General features: G+C 40.4%; 1 protein-coding gene across 8 annotated transcripts in view; it reads left to right on the forward strand.

Moving 5' to 3' along the window:
- Nucleotides 1-10,897, forward strand: part of PDE4D (phosphodiesterase 4D) — a 1,473,810-nt gene extending 1,462,913 nt beyond the window's left edge. For all 8 annotated transcript variants that reach the window (XM_047756094.1, XM_047756021.1, XM_047756175.1 and 5 more), the window contains 4 exons: nucleotides 3,191-3,345; nucleotides 4,243-4,365; nucleotides 5,013-5,195; nucleotides 5,926-10,897. In XM_047756094.1, the coding sequence (XP_047612050.1) occupies nucleotides 3,191-3,345; nucleotides 4,243-4,365; nucleotides 5,013-5,195; nucleotides 5,926-6,342 (878 nt within the window). In that variant the 3' untranslated portion in view covers nucleotides 6,343-10,897. The remainder of the gene's footprint in view (nucleotides 1-3,190; nucleotides 3,346-4,242; nucleotides 4,366-5,012; nucleotides 5,196-5,925) is intronic.
- Nucleotides 10,898-16,236: the final 5,339 nt, after the last annotated feature.

Below are 16,236 nucleotides of genomic sequence, written 5' to 3' on the forward strand. Positions count from 1 at the left end.
GGAAATCTATGACTTTCCCAATCCTCCTATCTATGAATGAGTCAATAAAGTGCATTTTGTTATAGGGTAGTCCAGAGGCTTTTAAAAATATAAAAATAGATAATGATCTGGGCTAAATCTCTCAAAGCAAGGCTATATTTAAATTCACCCTTTAAATCTGGCTACACCACTGTTGGAAAGAGTGTGATGGCGCAGCTACAACTAGAGCTAGACTGCTATGGGGCGTGAGAAGGCTGTTATCCACGTATCCCATAGAGTCTGAAGTTTAAGTACGTAAGACCTCAGTCCACAGGTGAAGCTAGTTTGAGAGCCACTGAGGATAGATGATGGAGAAATGGAGGGGATGAGGGATGATCATACATCGAGGACAGTGGTCAAGGGTTCTGTTGAAGGTCGTTTTGCTGGTGACCTGCCTGAGGTGGGGGGATAACTAGCCCTGCTAGTTGTTGTTACCCGTGTTGTTAGTCATTGCTGTTGTGCAGATCTCCTTGCCGGGGGGACCTCAGCAACACGGGGGGTCAGCAGTTCCAGAGCAGCTTTGAATTACTGGTGTTGTCCTGAGGCGTGGCTGTGATGAGGCTGTGTTATCCCTGAGAAAAAGAATCAGCGTTGTCACCTGGGAGATGAAAGTTATCCCAGGGTTGATCAGAGCCCCAGGGCCTTATGAGAATTACTGCCTTGGTGAGCTTTGGACTAGGGGTCAAGCCTGCACGCATTTTATTCGGGACTCAGAGAGGCTTAGTGGCCAGTAACACAAGTCAGTTTTAACTTCACATTTGTGCTATAAAGAAGTCCATCTAACAGGGTGCAAACTTGTAATAAATAGCTTTATGAAATACTCTTTCCAAATTATGTGATTATTTTTAGCTTTTAGTAAACCCTTTTTATAGACATTAAATGTGTGTATTCTCTTTCTTTTGTGGCTTGATTTAGCATCAGTGGCACAGAATAGCACACACTGAGCCTTTACCATGGAGCTGGCGCTGTCAGCTTGTCTGAAGCCGAAGGTTGAATCTCTGTTGTAATAAAGACTTCTGATCATCACAATTGTAAACTTGTAGTTGGGAGTTCTCCTGTCCTACTTTAAGGAGGGTACATGGCTTGCTCTGGCAGAGGGGCACTGCGGGACTCACCTGGCTGGTTCCCAGGCCAAATACCCCTCTGCTTCTTAGTTGTGATGATAGTTTCCACTAATCGTTCCACTTACATTAGTTTTAGAAACCAAATGATTTGATGCTAATGACATATATACTCATCATATACATGCTGGAAGTTTTGAAGGCAGCTATCATTTTTACCTGTCAGAGTTGGTTCAGCTTTTATAAATGATTTGGGGAAATGAGGGACTCTGAATAGGATTTAAAGAAGTTGAAATTCCAGGTAAGAAGCTGTATAAGTATTTTTCAAGGATAATACTATGTAAATAGACTCACAAAATTTGAATAGCATCATACAGTTTTGAATATAACACATGTTAGGGGATATTTATCTTAAGGCATTTCGCATCACAGCATTATTTTCTGAAACAAAGCAGTGTCAGATTATATGTAGCATTAAATTTTTCTTGGAAAACAAATGCTTTCTGTTTAGAGCAAAGAGGCTTACGTTTTTCGACAGAGAGATTTTCTTACACATTGACCACATTCGTTGTGTGTTCAAAGCACATGACTTCTGATGTCCAAGAGCAGAGCCATTTCACTGTCCTTTGGTGGAGCTGGACCCGCTGACAGTACACATAGTTTATTTCGTTAATCTCATTTTTTGGCCACACCCTTGGCATGTGGACATTCCCCAGCCAGGGATCACACCTGCGCTGCCACTGCAGCCCACGCCACAGCTGCACCACAAGAGAACTTCCTCACTAATCTTTTAAAATAAGCTTTCCATAGTTCTTTGTGGGTTATACATAGAATGTTATTTTTCTGTATAAACCTAAAATCATAAGATTTCAGTCAAAAAATGTCTTGATCTTCTCCTTCCTAGCTTCTTTAAAATAGTCATTGGGTAATATTGGGTATTTCTTTCTTAGAAAAGAATACGTATTTTTCACATGTGAGAAAAAGATCAAATACATGTGCTTTTAGTCTTTATAGTGACTCAAGTGGAAACAGAGTAATGCACCAATTTTTTTTTTAATGACTATCTTATAGATCTGAAGCTTCTATTTACAGGAACTAGGAAGGAGGCAGGATTTCTCATTGCCTAAAGTCTACAGGTCCAGGACAGTTGTGAGGGATCAGCAGAATCTTGATCATCAAGTTAAGTAGGCAGCTAAACACCCGTCTGTGTGAAGCTGTGAGCGTGTAGGTGGGATGGGCAGTATACATGTGTATAGTGACTGCCCAGATCCTTAGAAAAAGAAATGGAAAAATGAAAATAGCTTTGATTTTTGAAGCTGTACTGTGACGGAAAATAAGTAAGAGCATGAACAGATCTGTCATTCCAAACTGTTCTTGTACCCTACTGGGGTACAAATAATTCTAAGTCATTTGGTCTTTACATTCTACATAATGTTAGGCAGGAGTTCCTGTTGTGGCTGGTTAGATGGTAACAAACCCATCTAGTATCCATGAGGATGCGGGTTCAATCCCTGCCTCACTCAGTGGATTAAGGATCGGCATTGCCTTAACTGTGGTGTGGGTTTCAGATACAGCTCAGATTCTGCATTGCTGTGGCTGTGGTGTAGGCCAGCAGCTGCAGCTCCAATTCGATCCTTAGCCTGGGAACTTCCATATGCCACAGGTGTGGCCATAAAAAGCAAAAAAAAAAAAATGTTGGGTAGTTAGTCCACAGTTATCAGGTGTCCTTGTGACCTAGACATGTTGCAAATGTTAGGAATAATGTCTCCTGCTCATCTTATGGAGCTGCTTATGGCAGAGCTGGAGAGAAGGTTCAAGATAATCAAATTGAACTCTTCTTTCCCTTTAGAACAAGAAAGTCGAAGCCACAAAATGAACTGGCTTGCCATGTGTCAGGAGTATTAGAATCCACTGCCAAGATTCCAGAGCTCTTACTACAGTTACATGAACTAGTAGATTCTCTCCTGGGGGTTGTATATTGGGAACAGTAGCAGAGAGGTTTAAGGGAAATTGCTTCCCCAAAGAAAAATATCTTAGAATATGAAGAATAAGATAAACTGAGAACTAATGACTTTGCTAATTAGCCTCCTGTCTCTTGTCTTTCTTTCAAGACTCTGAACTTGCCTTGATGTACAATGATTCTTCTGTCCTGGAGAACCATCATTTAGCCGTGGGCTTTAAATTGCTTCAGGAAGAAAACTGTGACATTTTCCAGAACTTGACCAAAAAGCAAAGACAATCATTAAGGAAGATGGTCATTGACATTGTGAGTTAACTGACAAAAGCAAAAAAAAGATACTTGTGATGCTTGGTTATTGGTTATTTATTTATTTTTTTTTTAAATAAGAATGCCATGAGTATCAGGTAAAATGAACTGTCTCTTTCAAGTTATTGCTGCCCTTTATGTCTCAGAGGCTGGCCCTGCCATGATAGTGATGCTTCATTTCTGCAGTCTGGTGCTAAGAATAATGACAGCTTACCTTCATTCTTGGTTTATTTTCTGAACTCCTCTGTCTGGTGGCAGTCAGAGATGACTAACAGAAGCAGAGGGCACTGGCAAAAAAATGGATTTTTTTCCATTGAAAAAAATGGAAAAAAATCTCAGCAGAAACGCCCTGTAGAAAACATCCATGACATTAGCCCTTTCTCTGTGCATATTTTTCACAGGGATTATGAGACACGGGGAATTCTCTGGTGATCAAAAATATAGTCTGTTAAGCCTTGTACATACAAAGAAAATCAGGGAGTATCTGTCTTAGATAAGCAGAAAATTAACAAGAATATTCTGTTTCTGAATATTCTGTGCACAACTTTGAATCAGCCAGAGTCCAGTCCACTTTCTAGACCAAGGAATAGAAAACATCAAAATGCAAGGTGATGCCTTATCCATGGAAATACCCCTTTTCATCACCATGAAGGTGATTGCCAGTGCCTGTTTCTGTAGCTTACACATATTTATCTGGGCTTCCAGGAAACTTGATAGCAAAGGGGAAAAGATTCTGCCCCAAGGAGTAGTAAGGGATCCCCTCACACTCCTGTTAAATGACATAGTGGTTCTCCATTTCTTCTCACGCTGTCCATGATATTTTCACATGCAGAATTCTGACTTTTTCCCTCTGGACTTTTTTTTTTACTTGTTAAAATACTCTTTGTCTTTTAAAAGGTACTTGCAACAGACATGTCAAAGCACATGAATCTACTGGCTGATTTGAAAACCATGGTTGAAACTAAGAAAGTGACAAGTTCTGGAGTTCTTCTTCTTGATAATTATTCTGATAGGATTCAGGTAAAGCATTTGAATTGGCTCTGTGTATGTGTGTGTGTACACATGTGTCTGTGTGTCTAGTTTAGATAAGATTTAGGTCTCCCTTCTTCCAACTTACAACTTTAGTAGTTAAAAGATTTTTATCTACATTATTTTAATTTTATGACCACACCTGTAGCATATAGAAGTTTCAAGGCCAAGGATTGAATCTAAGCCACAGCTGCAGCCACACCAGATCCTTAACCCACTGCGCTAGGCCAGGGATCCAACCCGCACCTCCACAGCACCCTAGCGGCTACTGTTGGCAAGTTATTAATCCTGAAAATTAACCAGATAAAATCTTATTGTCCTTTTCCAGTGGAAATGCATTAAAAAAAAAAAAACCAAAAAAAAAGACGTGACATTCAAAAAAACCCACCACTGAAGCAGCTCTGAATTTAATCCATCGTGCACTTAAACAGTTCCTCTTATGATCCTTAGATGTGCTAGAAGTGGCATGATTTGGAACTATTAATACAAGTGTGAACCGCTCACAGACACATCATGGTCGAGTTGTCTGGAATGAATCTGACACTACATGTATTTTTAAGTGTCACAGTCACCCGATGTGTATTTCTAGTGAAAAAAAGGAGTAGGTGCTAAATGGAGAATGTGTTGCTCTGTTCTAGGTCCTCCAGAACATGGTGCATTGTGCTGACCTGAGCAACCCAACCAAGCCACTCCAGCTGTATCGCCAGTGGACAGACCGCATAATGGAGGAGTTCTTCCGCCAGGGAGACCGAGAAAGGGAGCGGGGCATGGAGATAAGCCCCATGTGTGACAAGCACAATGCGTCTGTGGAAAAATCACAGGTGATGCCTCAGAGAGGACACAGCTGTAGCTGGAACATTTGGTCACTTTGTGTGTACCTCCCCAGCATTTTATCGGGTTTTCTTTCTTTTTGACAAGTTCAATTTCCCCTTAATGTTTGCAAGCCAAAAACATTTTTTGATTCTTAGGATTTATATTCTTATAGTCAAATATATATTCATAGGGCCTTGTATTCACTTATCATGACTATATTAATAGTGTATTCTTATATGTAGAATTACTTCAGTGGTCTCAGTTCGTAGGTGAATCAAATTCTGTGAATCTGTGTAGAGTACATGGCATTATTTCAGTTAACATGGACTCTCCTATAAATTGGCTATGCTACCATAAAGTCCAAGCCCCCAAGCCATCTTTGCCATGTAAACAAGTGGAGGCTTTTTACATACAAACATACTCTTGGACTCAGAGTTCTAGCAGGTGTCTTTCACCAGCTAGTAACAACATTTTTATATGGTCTGCTACCTAAAGTAGTGACAGTTCTACCAAACTAAGGTTAGTAGTCTGCAGTTCAATTTATATTTGAAAAACATACCATAGTTTGTATATCTTAGTGTAACTATAGATATCATATATAACTATATGTATCATGTTATAAACATTTACATAAATTTAATACATAACTTAGATGTATTTGCAGGATCTTCTTAACCTTTTCTATCATTTCTCAGTCCCAAGTCCTGTACTTGAACTGGATTTTTTTTTTTTAACCAGGTGGGCTTCATAGACTATATTGTTCATCCTCTCTGGGAGACGTGGGCAGACCTGGTCCATCCTGATGCCCAGGACATTTTGGACACTTTGGAGGACAATCGTGAGTGGTACCAGAGCACAATTCCTCAGAGCCCGTCCCCAGCACCTGATGACCAGGAGGAGGGCCGACAGGGTCAAACGGAGAAGTTCCAGTTTGAACTGACTTTGGAGGAAGATGGCGAGTCAGACACGGAAAAGGATAGCGGGAGCCAAGTGGAAGAAGACACCAGCTGCAGTGACTCCAAGACGCTCTGCACTCAAGACTCGGAGTCCACCGAAATCCCCCTGGACGAGCAGGTGGAGGAGGAAGCAGTGGGAGAGGAGGAGGAGAGCCAGCCGGAGGCCTGCGGCATTGAAGATCCCTCCCCCGACACGTAACACCGCAGAGACCTCCACACCTTCCCTTGTGTTTTTTGTTTTTAAGTAGAGAAGTTGTTTCCAAAGTGCATGTCACATGCCACAACCATAGTCACACCTCACTGTCATCTGCCAGGACGTTTGTGGAACAAAACTGACCTTGACGGCTCAGTCTGGCGCTCAGGAATACCGTCACCAGTTTTTTCACCTCCGTGTCATCAGAACGAGGGGGACATCTTCGGAACAGCATCTTCACGGGATTTCAGCTCAGCAGAGCTGACCAAGCAGAGAAAATCCACTCCAAAGTGTTTTCTAGGGAGTGTGGCTCATCAGGCAGCCCAAAAGCAGAGATGATTTGGGGTTTCTTTTCTTTTTATTTGTTTGCAATATTTCCAGCGGAAAGAAGGCATTACATGGACGGAGTGAACTAATGGGTGAGGCAACCAATGGGTCTGGAAGAGGACACAGTGTAAATCTGTTGCCAGGAAGAAGATGAGCCACAGAAATTGCATAATTTTCTAATTTCAAGTCTTCCTGATACATGACTGAATAGTGTGGTTCAGTGAGCTGCACTGACCTCTACGTTTTGTATGATATGTAAAACAGATTTTTTGTAGAGCTTACTTTTATTATTAAATGTATTGAGGTATTATATTTAAAAAACTACGTTCCGAACTTCATCTGCCACTGGTTATTTTTTTCTAAGGAGTAACTTGCAAGTTTTCAGTGCAAATCTGTGCTACACTGGATAAATCTAATTTACAAATTTTACTTGCACCTTAGACTTCATAGCAATTAACTGATTTGTAGTGATCCATTGTTTTATATACCAATGACTTCCATATTTTAAAAACAACAATTGACTTTATGTTGCAGGAAACCCTCTTTGTAGGTCTTCATTTACTCGCTTTTTGTTTCACTCTTTTCAGACACGCAAAGTTGCCCCCCACTGACATTTCTCTTCACCGTGTGCAAAGTGAACACTCGTTCAGTAATACTTTGATGTGCATTCTGTCCAACATGTCTCAAGCCTCATGGACACTCAGTCATCAGTTGATGTTGTCTGAAGCAAGTGAGAGATATATAAATACCCAGTAGCTAAAATGGACAGTCTTTTTTAGATATTTTCCTACTTAGTATCTTCTGATAACTTTTGCTGTATTGATAGACCCTCATTTCACAAGTGCATGTCTTTGTAATAACCCTCACGTTTCATGCTCATTTTTATTGTTTTCACCGTCAGTCATAGTAAGAAAAACTTTTTCCCCTTGTGCTGCTTCATTATTTAGTGTGTGTTTGAACCTCTGTCCACATTTACTACCTGTGGTCTTATCAGCTCTATCACCACCATTCTGATTGATGCAAAGAACAGGTAGTCAAGTTAGCGTTAGCATTCTTTTCTGCCATTAGGTCATATGTAATGACTAGCTTTTACTCTTGATTTACAAAGAGACGTTAACAGCTAGCTAGACAATTTTTAATAATATTAGCAGAATATATTAATGAACACCAGTACAGTGAATGCTCTTTCGTTTCTATGATTTCATCATGGGGTTAAGAACTCTAGGAGGAATATTCTTGAGAAGTGATTTTAAGTGAAGCAATGACTCTTCCTTAATGGACAGCCACGTAACATGTAGGACTTGCTTTATCAGTTATCTTTGATCCATAAGTATGTCTGGTGGAGGAGAAGTTTAAATATACTGACAGAAAGTCAGTATATCAATGCCCTGGCACCGGAGGTTTGGCAAAATAATGCTATTTTAAAATACTGGGTTGGGTAAGAAGGTTCTGCCTAAATCAAAAATTAGATAACTCTTGACTAAATTTGGCATCAGGAACTGTATAACAATTTTAGAGATTGATTCCCAGTGTTTACCTTCAATTGGCATCTTGGGGCATTTATTTAGTTTGGACTCTCTTCCCATTTCACCTCTTAATAAAGTGTTCACCTTCTCCGTAAAGAATTTGGAACCCAAATAATCATTTTTCACAGTGATATCCAAGAACTCAAGAGGCTAGAGGACCATCTGGCCAAATGGAAAATAAATAAAACAGTTAATGAAATTGTAACCCTGAAAAACATGTTGGGGATGCCTCAAGGAGCCTTCTGGGGACTAACCGCTAAGTCACCAGCCAGGGAAATGACCCAAGCTGAAGGTACTCTTTTAATCCCCTGAAATCCACTGATGCTTAGAAACGTTGATTAAAAAAATTATCTAGCTTAGGCTTTTACATAGAGCACAGCATAGGACTTGCCTAATTATCAGATTTCCACCCAAATCCCCCTATAAAAATCAGACAGTAATCTTTCAAATAAAGTCCTTTGTTTGGCAAGTGGTCTCACAAGAACACTTGGAAACTTGTTTCCATTTTAATTTTATTTGTCCCTGATGGAGGTCTAGAAAAGAAGGCAAAGAATCTAGGGTTTATTCCTTTTTCCAAAATAGTCTCCCCCCCTCCCCCGCCCCAATGCTTGGTGTTTCCCCCACAGAGTGCCTAGTATCTTAATAATGAAAAAAAAATTAAAGCAGCAATATGTCACAAACAAATCCAGACCTGAAGAGGTTTATAACTGCACTAAAAAAGAGAGGTTGTTTTTTTGTTTTTTTCCCCAATTTGTTGGTTTTTAATGGTCACATGTTGTGAAGATATCCACTGATGGACAATCAAATTGTAGAAAAGGCATATTATCCAAAAGACAGGGACTAATGCACTGTCTGATCTGTTTTTCTCTCCCTTCTCTCTGTCTCTCTCCTCCTCTCTCGCCAAAGTGTGCTTCAGAATTATACACTGCTTTAAAAAGAACATCCTTTTGTAAGTGGCTTTACATTTCCTACAATGCCATAAGAAAATGCAATATCTGGGTACTGTATGGGGAAGAAAATGTCCAAGTTTGCATAAAACCAGTACATTTCAGCTTGCAAGTTACTAAACACAATAATGCTGTTTTAACTTTATTTTCTTTTATGTCACTTAAAATTCACAAGAAAATAATGTAGATAGAACAAATTGCAGACAAGGAAAAAAACTTGAATGAAGTGGATTTTACAGAAAGCTTTAATGATAATTTTTGAATGCATTATTTATTTTTTGTGCCATGCATTTTTTTCTCACCAAATGACCTTACCTGTAATACAGTCTTGTTTGTCTGTTTACAACCATGTATTTATTGTAATGTACATACTGTAACGTTAATTGTAAATTATCAGTTCTTATTAAAACATCATCCTGGGACGGGATGGTGTTGATATATTTGGAAACTCTTGGTGAGAGAATGAATGGTGTGTATACATACTCCTTGTACATTTTCTTTTCTCCTATAAAATAGTCTTGTCACCTTAGAGCTTGTTTATGGAAGATTCAAGAAAACTATAAAATACGTAAAGATATATAAAATTAAAAAAAACATAGCTGCAGGTCTTTGGTCCCAGGGCTGTGCCTTAACTTTAACCAATATTTTCTTCTGTTTTGCTGCATTTGAAAGTGAGGTCATGATGGGGCTAGGGCTGGGCATTTTACTTCTGATCTCTGAATCAGTTGGATTTCCAGCAATGGCTGAATTTTATAGAACCACAGACAACCTCTGGAACATTCTGAGACCCTTTTGAGATATAAGTCCTTAAGTACTTTTTGCCATGAAGCAGTATGGCATATATCATAGTAGTTTTCCCTATTAGATACTGAGCTACTTCAGTTAGTTACACTTGATTATTTTTTTTTAATTTCCAAACACTACTAGGAAAATATATTCTTGCGCACTGATTATAAAAAGTCTTTTTTGGCTTCTAGAGCACATGAGCAATTGAACTTGATTTAAAACTAGAGTCATAGGTCAGTCACATGTGCTATCTAGTAATTTCTTCCTTGGCTTCCTCTCATATTAAGTTAATATATAATATGAAAAATGTCATTTTTGTAACCCTGAAATTTTTCTTCAGCTGAGAGCAACCAAAATTCCTTATATATGTAAATCCATATATTGGAACACAAAATTTTATATGACGCAAATTCACTCAGCACAATGGACTCATTATTCTCTAGAATGTGTTTCTGCAAAACTTACATTGCTTTAGAATTCTTAAATTTAAACCTGTGCAATGACCAGCACCCAAAGTCTATGAAAAATGCCAGTAGATGATGTGCAAAACTCCCTTCACTGCTGCCCAGCCCTCAGGACATGTGACTTCGTCAAAGGAGAGATTCTTTTTTCTAGGAAAAATGAGCCTCTTTTTATTTTATTTTGTTTTATTTTATTGACACAAACTGTAGATTTTAGCAGCCCTGGCCCAAAGGAATTTGATTACTTTTGTTTTAAACAGTACAAAGGGGACACTATGGTTACAAAAAAAAAGAAAAAAAGAAAAAAAAATCCTTACTGATTTTAGTTGTTTTAAATTTTATTTCTTTGGATATGTTTTCAGAGTGGTAAATTGTGTGTGAGCATTACAAATGATGATTCTTTTAGTGGTTTCTTAGCCTCTCTTACAGCCCATGGGGATAGTACTGTACATCAATACCTTCATATGAAATTTTTATATGCAATGAAAATAAAAGCATGGGTTGATTCTGCCTACTTATGACTCTGTCTTTTATAGAATGAAAGGTTCATTTTAGCTTGTAGTTCAGTCCAGCACAGGTTTCCTAGGCCTTGAAGATTGATAAACTGGAATAAAGATGGTGACATCATACATTGCTATTGATACTTATAGTCAAAGGAAACCAAATTATGTCGATTAATCTTGCTCTGCAAGAAAATGCCAAAATTATTTAGATTATCTATGACGTTCAGCCCAGTGTTTTGTAAACAGCTTTGGGAGGGGGGTCTTCTCTGTTGGATGGCGTATTCTGGCATACTGAAAGTTATTCAGATACTCAATAGTTACTTGTTGGGTCCCTACTCTGCAAAATACAAGGTTGTAAAGATTGAACAATCCGCAAGACATAATTTCTGCTTTTGTGAGTGTACAGTCTAGAGGGGAGAGAGGCAAAAGTCCTGGGGTATAAAATGAGCTGAAAACCACTTGAGAAATGAAAGGAAAGCACTGCTGCTCCATCACTTTTTACCCTTGTACCCTAGTTTATTTCCTTTCAAATGCTAATCACAAGTTGACGTATGCAGCTGTTTATTGTCTGTCTATCCTGCTAGCATGTAGCCTCATTAGAGTCTTTGCTCTCTGGTCCATCTCATACCTATAACCATGCCTGATATATAGTAGGTGTTTAACATTTGTTGCATATAGCAACCAAATTGATAAGGGGTATTATTCAATCTAGTAATCAAGATATTTTAGGGTTGATAGCCTAAAAATATTCTGGTTGCTTTTTGTTTTTGAGCTTGCTAAGCTCCTGGACAAAGAGAGTTTAGAGATTTCTATCCTGTTGCTAACTAAAGACGGTCTCATCCTCACAAATTCTCCCTTTTTTCCTCTGAATGACAGAAAATCAGTTTTTGTTATGAGAGTAAAGCAATCAGCAAAAGTTTAAGGTTAAATATTTGGTTAAATTGTTACTTAAACTAAACTTTAACTAAACTTTTAGTTAAATACAATGATCCATGCTTGGCCTCTTCATGGTTTCCTCCCACCAACACCAAGAACAACAGCGACAAAAGATGCCCATATGGACACTTACAAGGAATGCTTGATCTAAACCCAAGTTCTCTTCCTCAGGCACACAGCTTTGAACCCACAATAGCAAAACATCCAACTGAAGAAAAGAAAACCGGCTGCCTGGTCGCCAGAGAGCACCACCCCAGCAGGGACGTACTTAGCCATAGAGCCTTATTTTAATGGAATCCTACCTATCCTCTCCCCATTTTCGGATGTAGGGGCTATTTCCTTCACAGCTGTTCTCATATCTTCAAATACTCAATGTTACACTCGGTACAACGGGTATAAACCTTAGCCCATGAACTCAAGTGTGCAGGGTAGACCCCTTTCTATCGATTAATGCGGGCTCTGGGTCCCCATTCGCTACAGTCTGGAGAATTTCCATCTCTGTCTTTATTAGTACATGCCCTCTCCCTCCTAAAAGTTCTCTCATCTTTAAGCATAGCATAAGCACCACACCTGATCTAATAATGCACAGGTGGTTCCTTGCGGTTTGGACGCTTTGCTTCCTGTCACGCATGCGCTATTCGCTGAGGCTGGGAACTTCGGTTTGGGGGTCCTACGTGGTTAAGCCCACCGTGAACGCAAAGGATACTGCCCTCCCAAGATCCAGACAGCCCAAAGAAAGACCCAAACAACCGTCAGTAGGACCTTGGCCGCAAATGAAGTGCCACCCATTTTCTGCCCAGCCATATCTAAGCTGCAAATGGAGTGCAACCCCCATTTCTGACCGGCTGTACTCTTGGCCCCGCCCTGGCCCTTGAGCTTCCGGCCAACGTAAGAACTGACAGTTTGTATACCCCAGGCAGACGGAAAGCCACGCCAAGGTGGCAGGACACAAAATGAGACAAAGGAAGCAACGGCTGTTCCTGGAAGAGAAAGGATCCACAAGTAATGGGTCAGGATTGGGAAAGGAAGGGAAAACTTGAGCTTTCACGTTTCTCAAGGTGGCACTACAGACACCCCAGAGTTGACTGGTAAGAATTCACAGCCTTCGTTGGCCCGTTTTCCTAGGATCGTCTCTGCAGAGGGGTGGGGTTGCAAGAAGAGAGTGTAGCCCTGTCTCTAGAAGAATATGATGAGGTGTTTCATAATTTTAGTTTCCCCTGGGCTGTTGAAAGGAATAAATGATAGTTTCCTGGAGAATCCCTGGCCTGGGCAACTGGTCAAGCCTGGAGGGCCCTCCTCAAGGGACGATATGGAGGTGTTCTAATTGGTGTGGAAGGATTTGATAAAACCTTCTTCCAGTGTTTTGAGGGAATTCAAATAAGACGATTTCTGGGTCAGTATTTTGACAATGGACCCCAGGAGAGTGCATGGGGAAGACCCAGGTGTTATAAATTTCTGGCCTTGGAGCTGTTGCAGCTATAAGGTAACTAAATAATTTTTTATATATGGTCTTCTGGTCCCTTGAGAGTGGAAAGGCAATTCAATGCAGGCCTAGTGAGAACTCAGGTAATGGAGGATGAGGGGAGGAGTAGGAGACATGTCACTCTTTTAGTCTTTTGTTTCAGGCACCTCTTTGGTCTTTAATTTTTCATTAGCTTTCACTGTGAATCTTTCAATGAAGCTTTTGCGGCATCTTGAAGCTTTTGGAGACTTCTGCATGCCAATTAAGTAGCTAGCTCATTCTGTCTGTTGACTTGGGAACCCTTGCTTTCAAGTGCACTTTCCAAATGAATGATCTTGTCTAATTGGAAGGTTCCCCAAGATAGCCTTTGTAATAGTAGTTGTCTTAGACTTTGCCATTTATGTAGAGATCTACAGCTTCCACGACCACGATTCTGTGACAAAATAAGCAGGTATGCTGGGAGGTAGTGCACTTGGTTGTTGGAAACTTGAGACTCCCATTCCTTTAGCTAAGCCTTCGGTCTCTTGAAACCAAATTAATACCTAAGGGGGATGTGCCAATGGGTTAGGGCTTTTGTGGTATTTTACGGTGTACCTGGTGGCCAAAAATTGTCAAAAGATGATGAAAGAAGACAACCTGAGTGATACAAACAAACTTTAAGACTTCATGAAGTGGACAGTCCCCTTTTGGAGAACTGTCAAATGGGGCAAAAAGCAAAAATGTCTATGGGATGAAAAACAATGAAGAGACAAATAGATAATATCTGCTTGGCTGGGGCCACATAGTCACCCTTGTTTGAGCTATGTGCCATCCTTTACATTCAGAACAGTGAGAAGCCAGAGGTTGCCTGGGGTCTGGGGATTGGCTGACTGGATGTACTGCGTTTCTAGTCAAGAGGAGCATTTACAAGAACATGGAAGTTACTTAAGTTTCAGTTTGCTGACGTGGTATCTCAGGTAGGAGTCTCTCCATTTTGGACCTAGAAATTTATTTCAACAGTATTTTGAACATATCCTGAGATGAGATATGTATATACTCTTCACTAGGTTGTGAGGTTTTGAAGGTACTGTACCCCTTTTGGCCTGGCTAGTGAAAATTTAAGTCAAGATATTAATATTAATTATTTATTTATCCTCTACGACTGACACTCCTGAAAATGTGGTCCCTGAACTGACATCAGAATCAACCAGAGTCTTGCTAGAAGTGCAAATTATCAAGCCCCAGCTCAGGAGTTCCCTTCATGGCTCAGAGGTTAATGAACCCAACTAGGATCCATGAGGGTGTGAGTTCAATCACTGGCCTTGCTCAGTGGGTCAAGGATCTGGCGTTGCCATGAGCTGTGGTATAGGTTGCAGATGTGGTTCAGATCCCGTGTGACCGTGACTGTGGTATAGGACAGCAGCTGTAGCTCCAATTCGACCCCTAGCTTTGGAACGTCAATATGCCACAGGTACAGCCCTAAAAAGCCAAAAAAAAAAAAAAAAAGCAAAAAAGCCCCAGCTCAGATCTCTGGAGTAAAACTCTTTAGGGGTGGGTCCCAGGATCTGTCTTTTAACAAATTGTCCAGTTATTCTTATGTGCCATAAAGTCTGAGAAACACTGTTTGAGACGCCTTGAAATTGTTTGTTTTTGTTTGTTTTTGTTTTTTTTTTTTCTCTTTTCGTTTTGCATCTCAATCCTTTTTCTGACTTACTGCATTTACTCAGAGGGATGTTTGTTACTACAGGGGTTTCAACAGGTGATGTGGTAAGGGCTAAGGGCAGTTAGAGGCACTTTGGTAACACATGTTTAATGAACCACTTTCCATCAAGCAGGAAAAGAATAGTGAAGCCAAATGTTGGTTCTCTTCAGGACCAGAGGAAACCTGGGTTGGCTGTTACCACCATGATATTTATTAGCATCATACAGGTTCTGGAACCAATTTCAACGTGGAGGGTAGGGGTGGGTTCTCCATACCAGTAAGCAATTTTCTGACACCAGCTGTGGGGGTGGTCCTACAGTTCAACTTAATTCTGACACTATCCACCTGGATATAGCATCAGATTCCACAAGTTTAGGCCTATAAGACTCAGTACTAGAAGACCCCCAGCTCACCTTCCAATCCATGCCTCCTCCGCTTCAGATGCCAGGGGTAAGCTCAGGTTGTAACCTGTGCTTCTGACCTACTGGCTATAGATTGTGGGTTTCAAGGACGCCTCCATCTTGGGCTCCATTAATTTGCTAGTGTGGCTAATGGGACTCAGAGAAACATTTCACTTAATAGATCACTGGTTTATTATAAAATGATATAACCCAATAACAGCTAGATGGAAAGGAACCTAGGGTAAGGCATGAGGAAAGGGCAGAATCTTCCATGCTCTCTCCAAGCACACCATTCTCCCCAAATCTACAGTGTTCACCAGTCTGGAATCTCTTCAAACCTCATTGTCTTGGTTTTTTAGGCGGTTTCATCACACAGGTATGATTGAGTAAACTACTGGCTGTAGGAGACTGAATCAACCTCCAGTTCCTCTCCCTGGAGATCAGGGGTGGGAGTTCCAACCCTCTTATCATGTGGTTGGTCCCCCTGACAACCATCCTTAGGTGTTTTCCAAGCCACTATTAACATAGTAAAAGACAACTTTATCACTCTTAACAATCAGGAAATTGTGAAAGTGCTAGGAGCTTAATACCAGAAACCAGGAAGACCAAAGATACATTCTTATTGTAAGTTACAATATCAATAACACAAGTGGGCATGGGTTAAGGGTGTAAAGACGACAATGTTATTTAAAGGAGAGAAGATCCTGTCCATATTCTCCCAGCACTTCTGCTAGAGTCAGAGACCACTAGAGTCTTCACCAGCCGTTTCCAGGTCCCCAGGCTTGCTCTCAATCACACAGCGTGTGAGCCTCTGCTTTCGTAATCAGGTGAAACCACACAGCATGGGCTTGGAATCTGGCATTACAAGGG

This window comes from Phacochoerus africanus, chromosome 1 (genome assembly GCF_016906955.1).
Source record: "Phacochoerus africanus isolate WHEZ1 chromosome 1, ROS_Pafr_v1, whole genome shotgun sequence".
Lineage (NCBI taxonomy): Eukaryota > Metazoa > Chordata > Mammalia > Artiodactyla > Suidae > Phacochoerus > Phacochoerus africanus.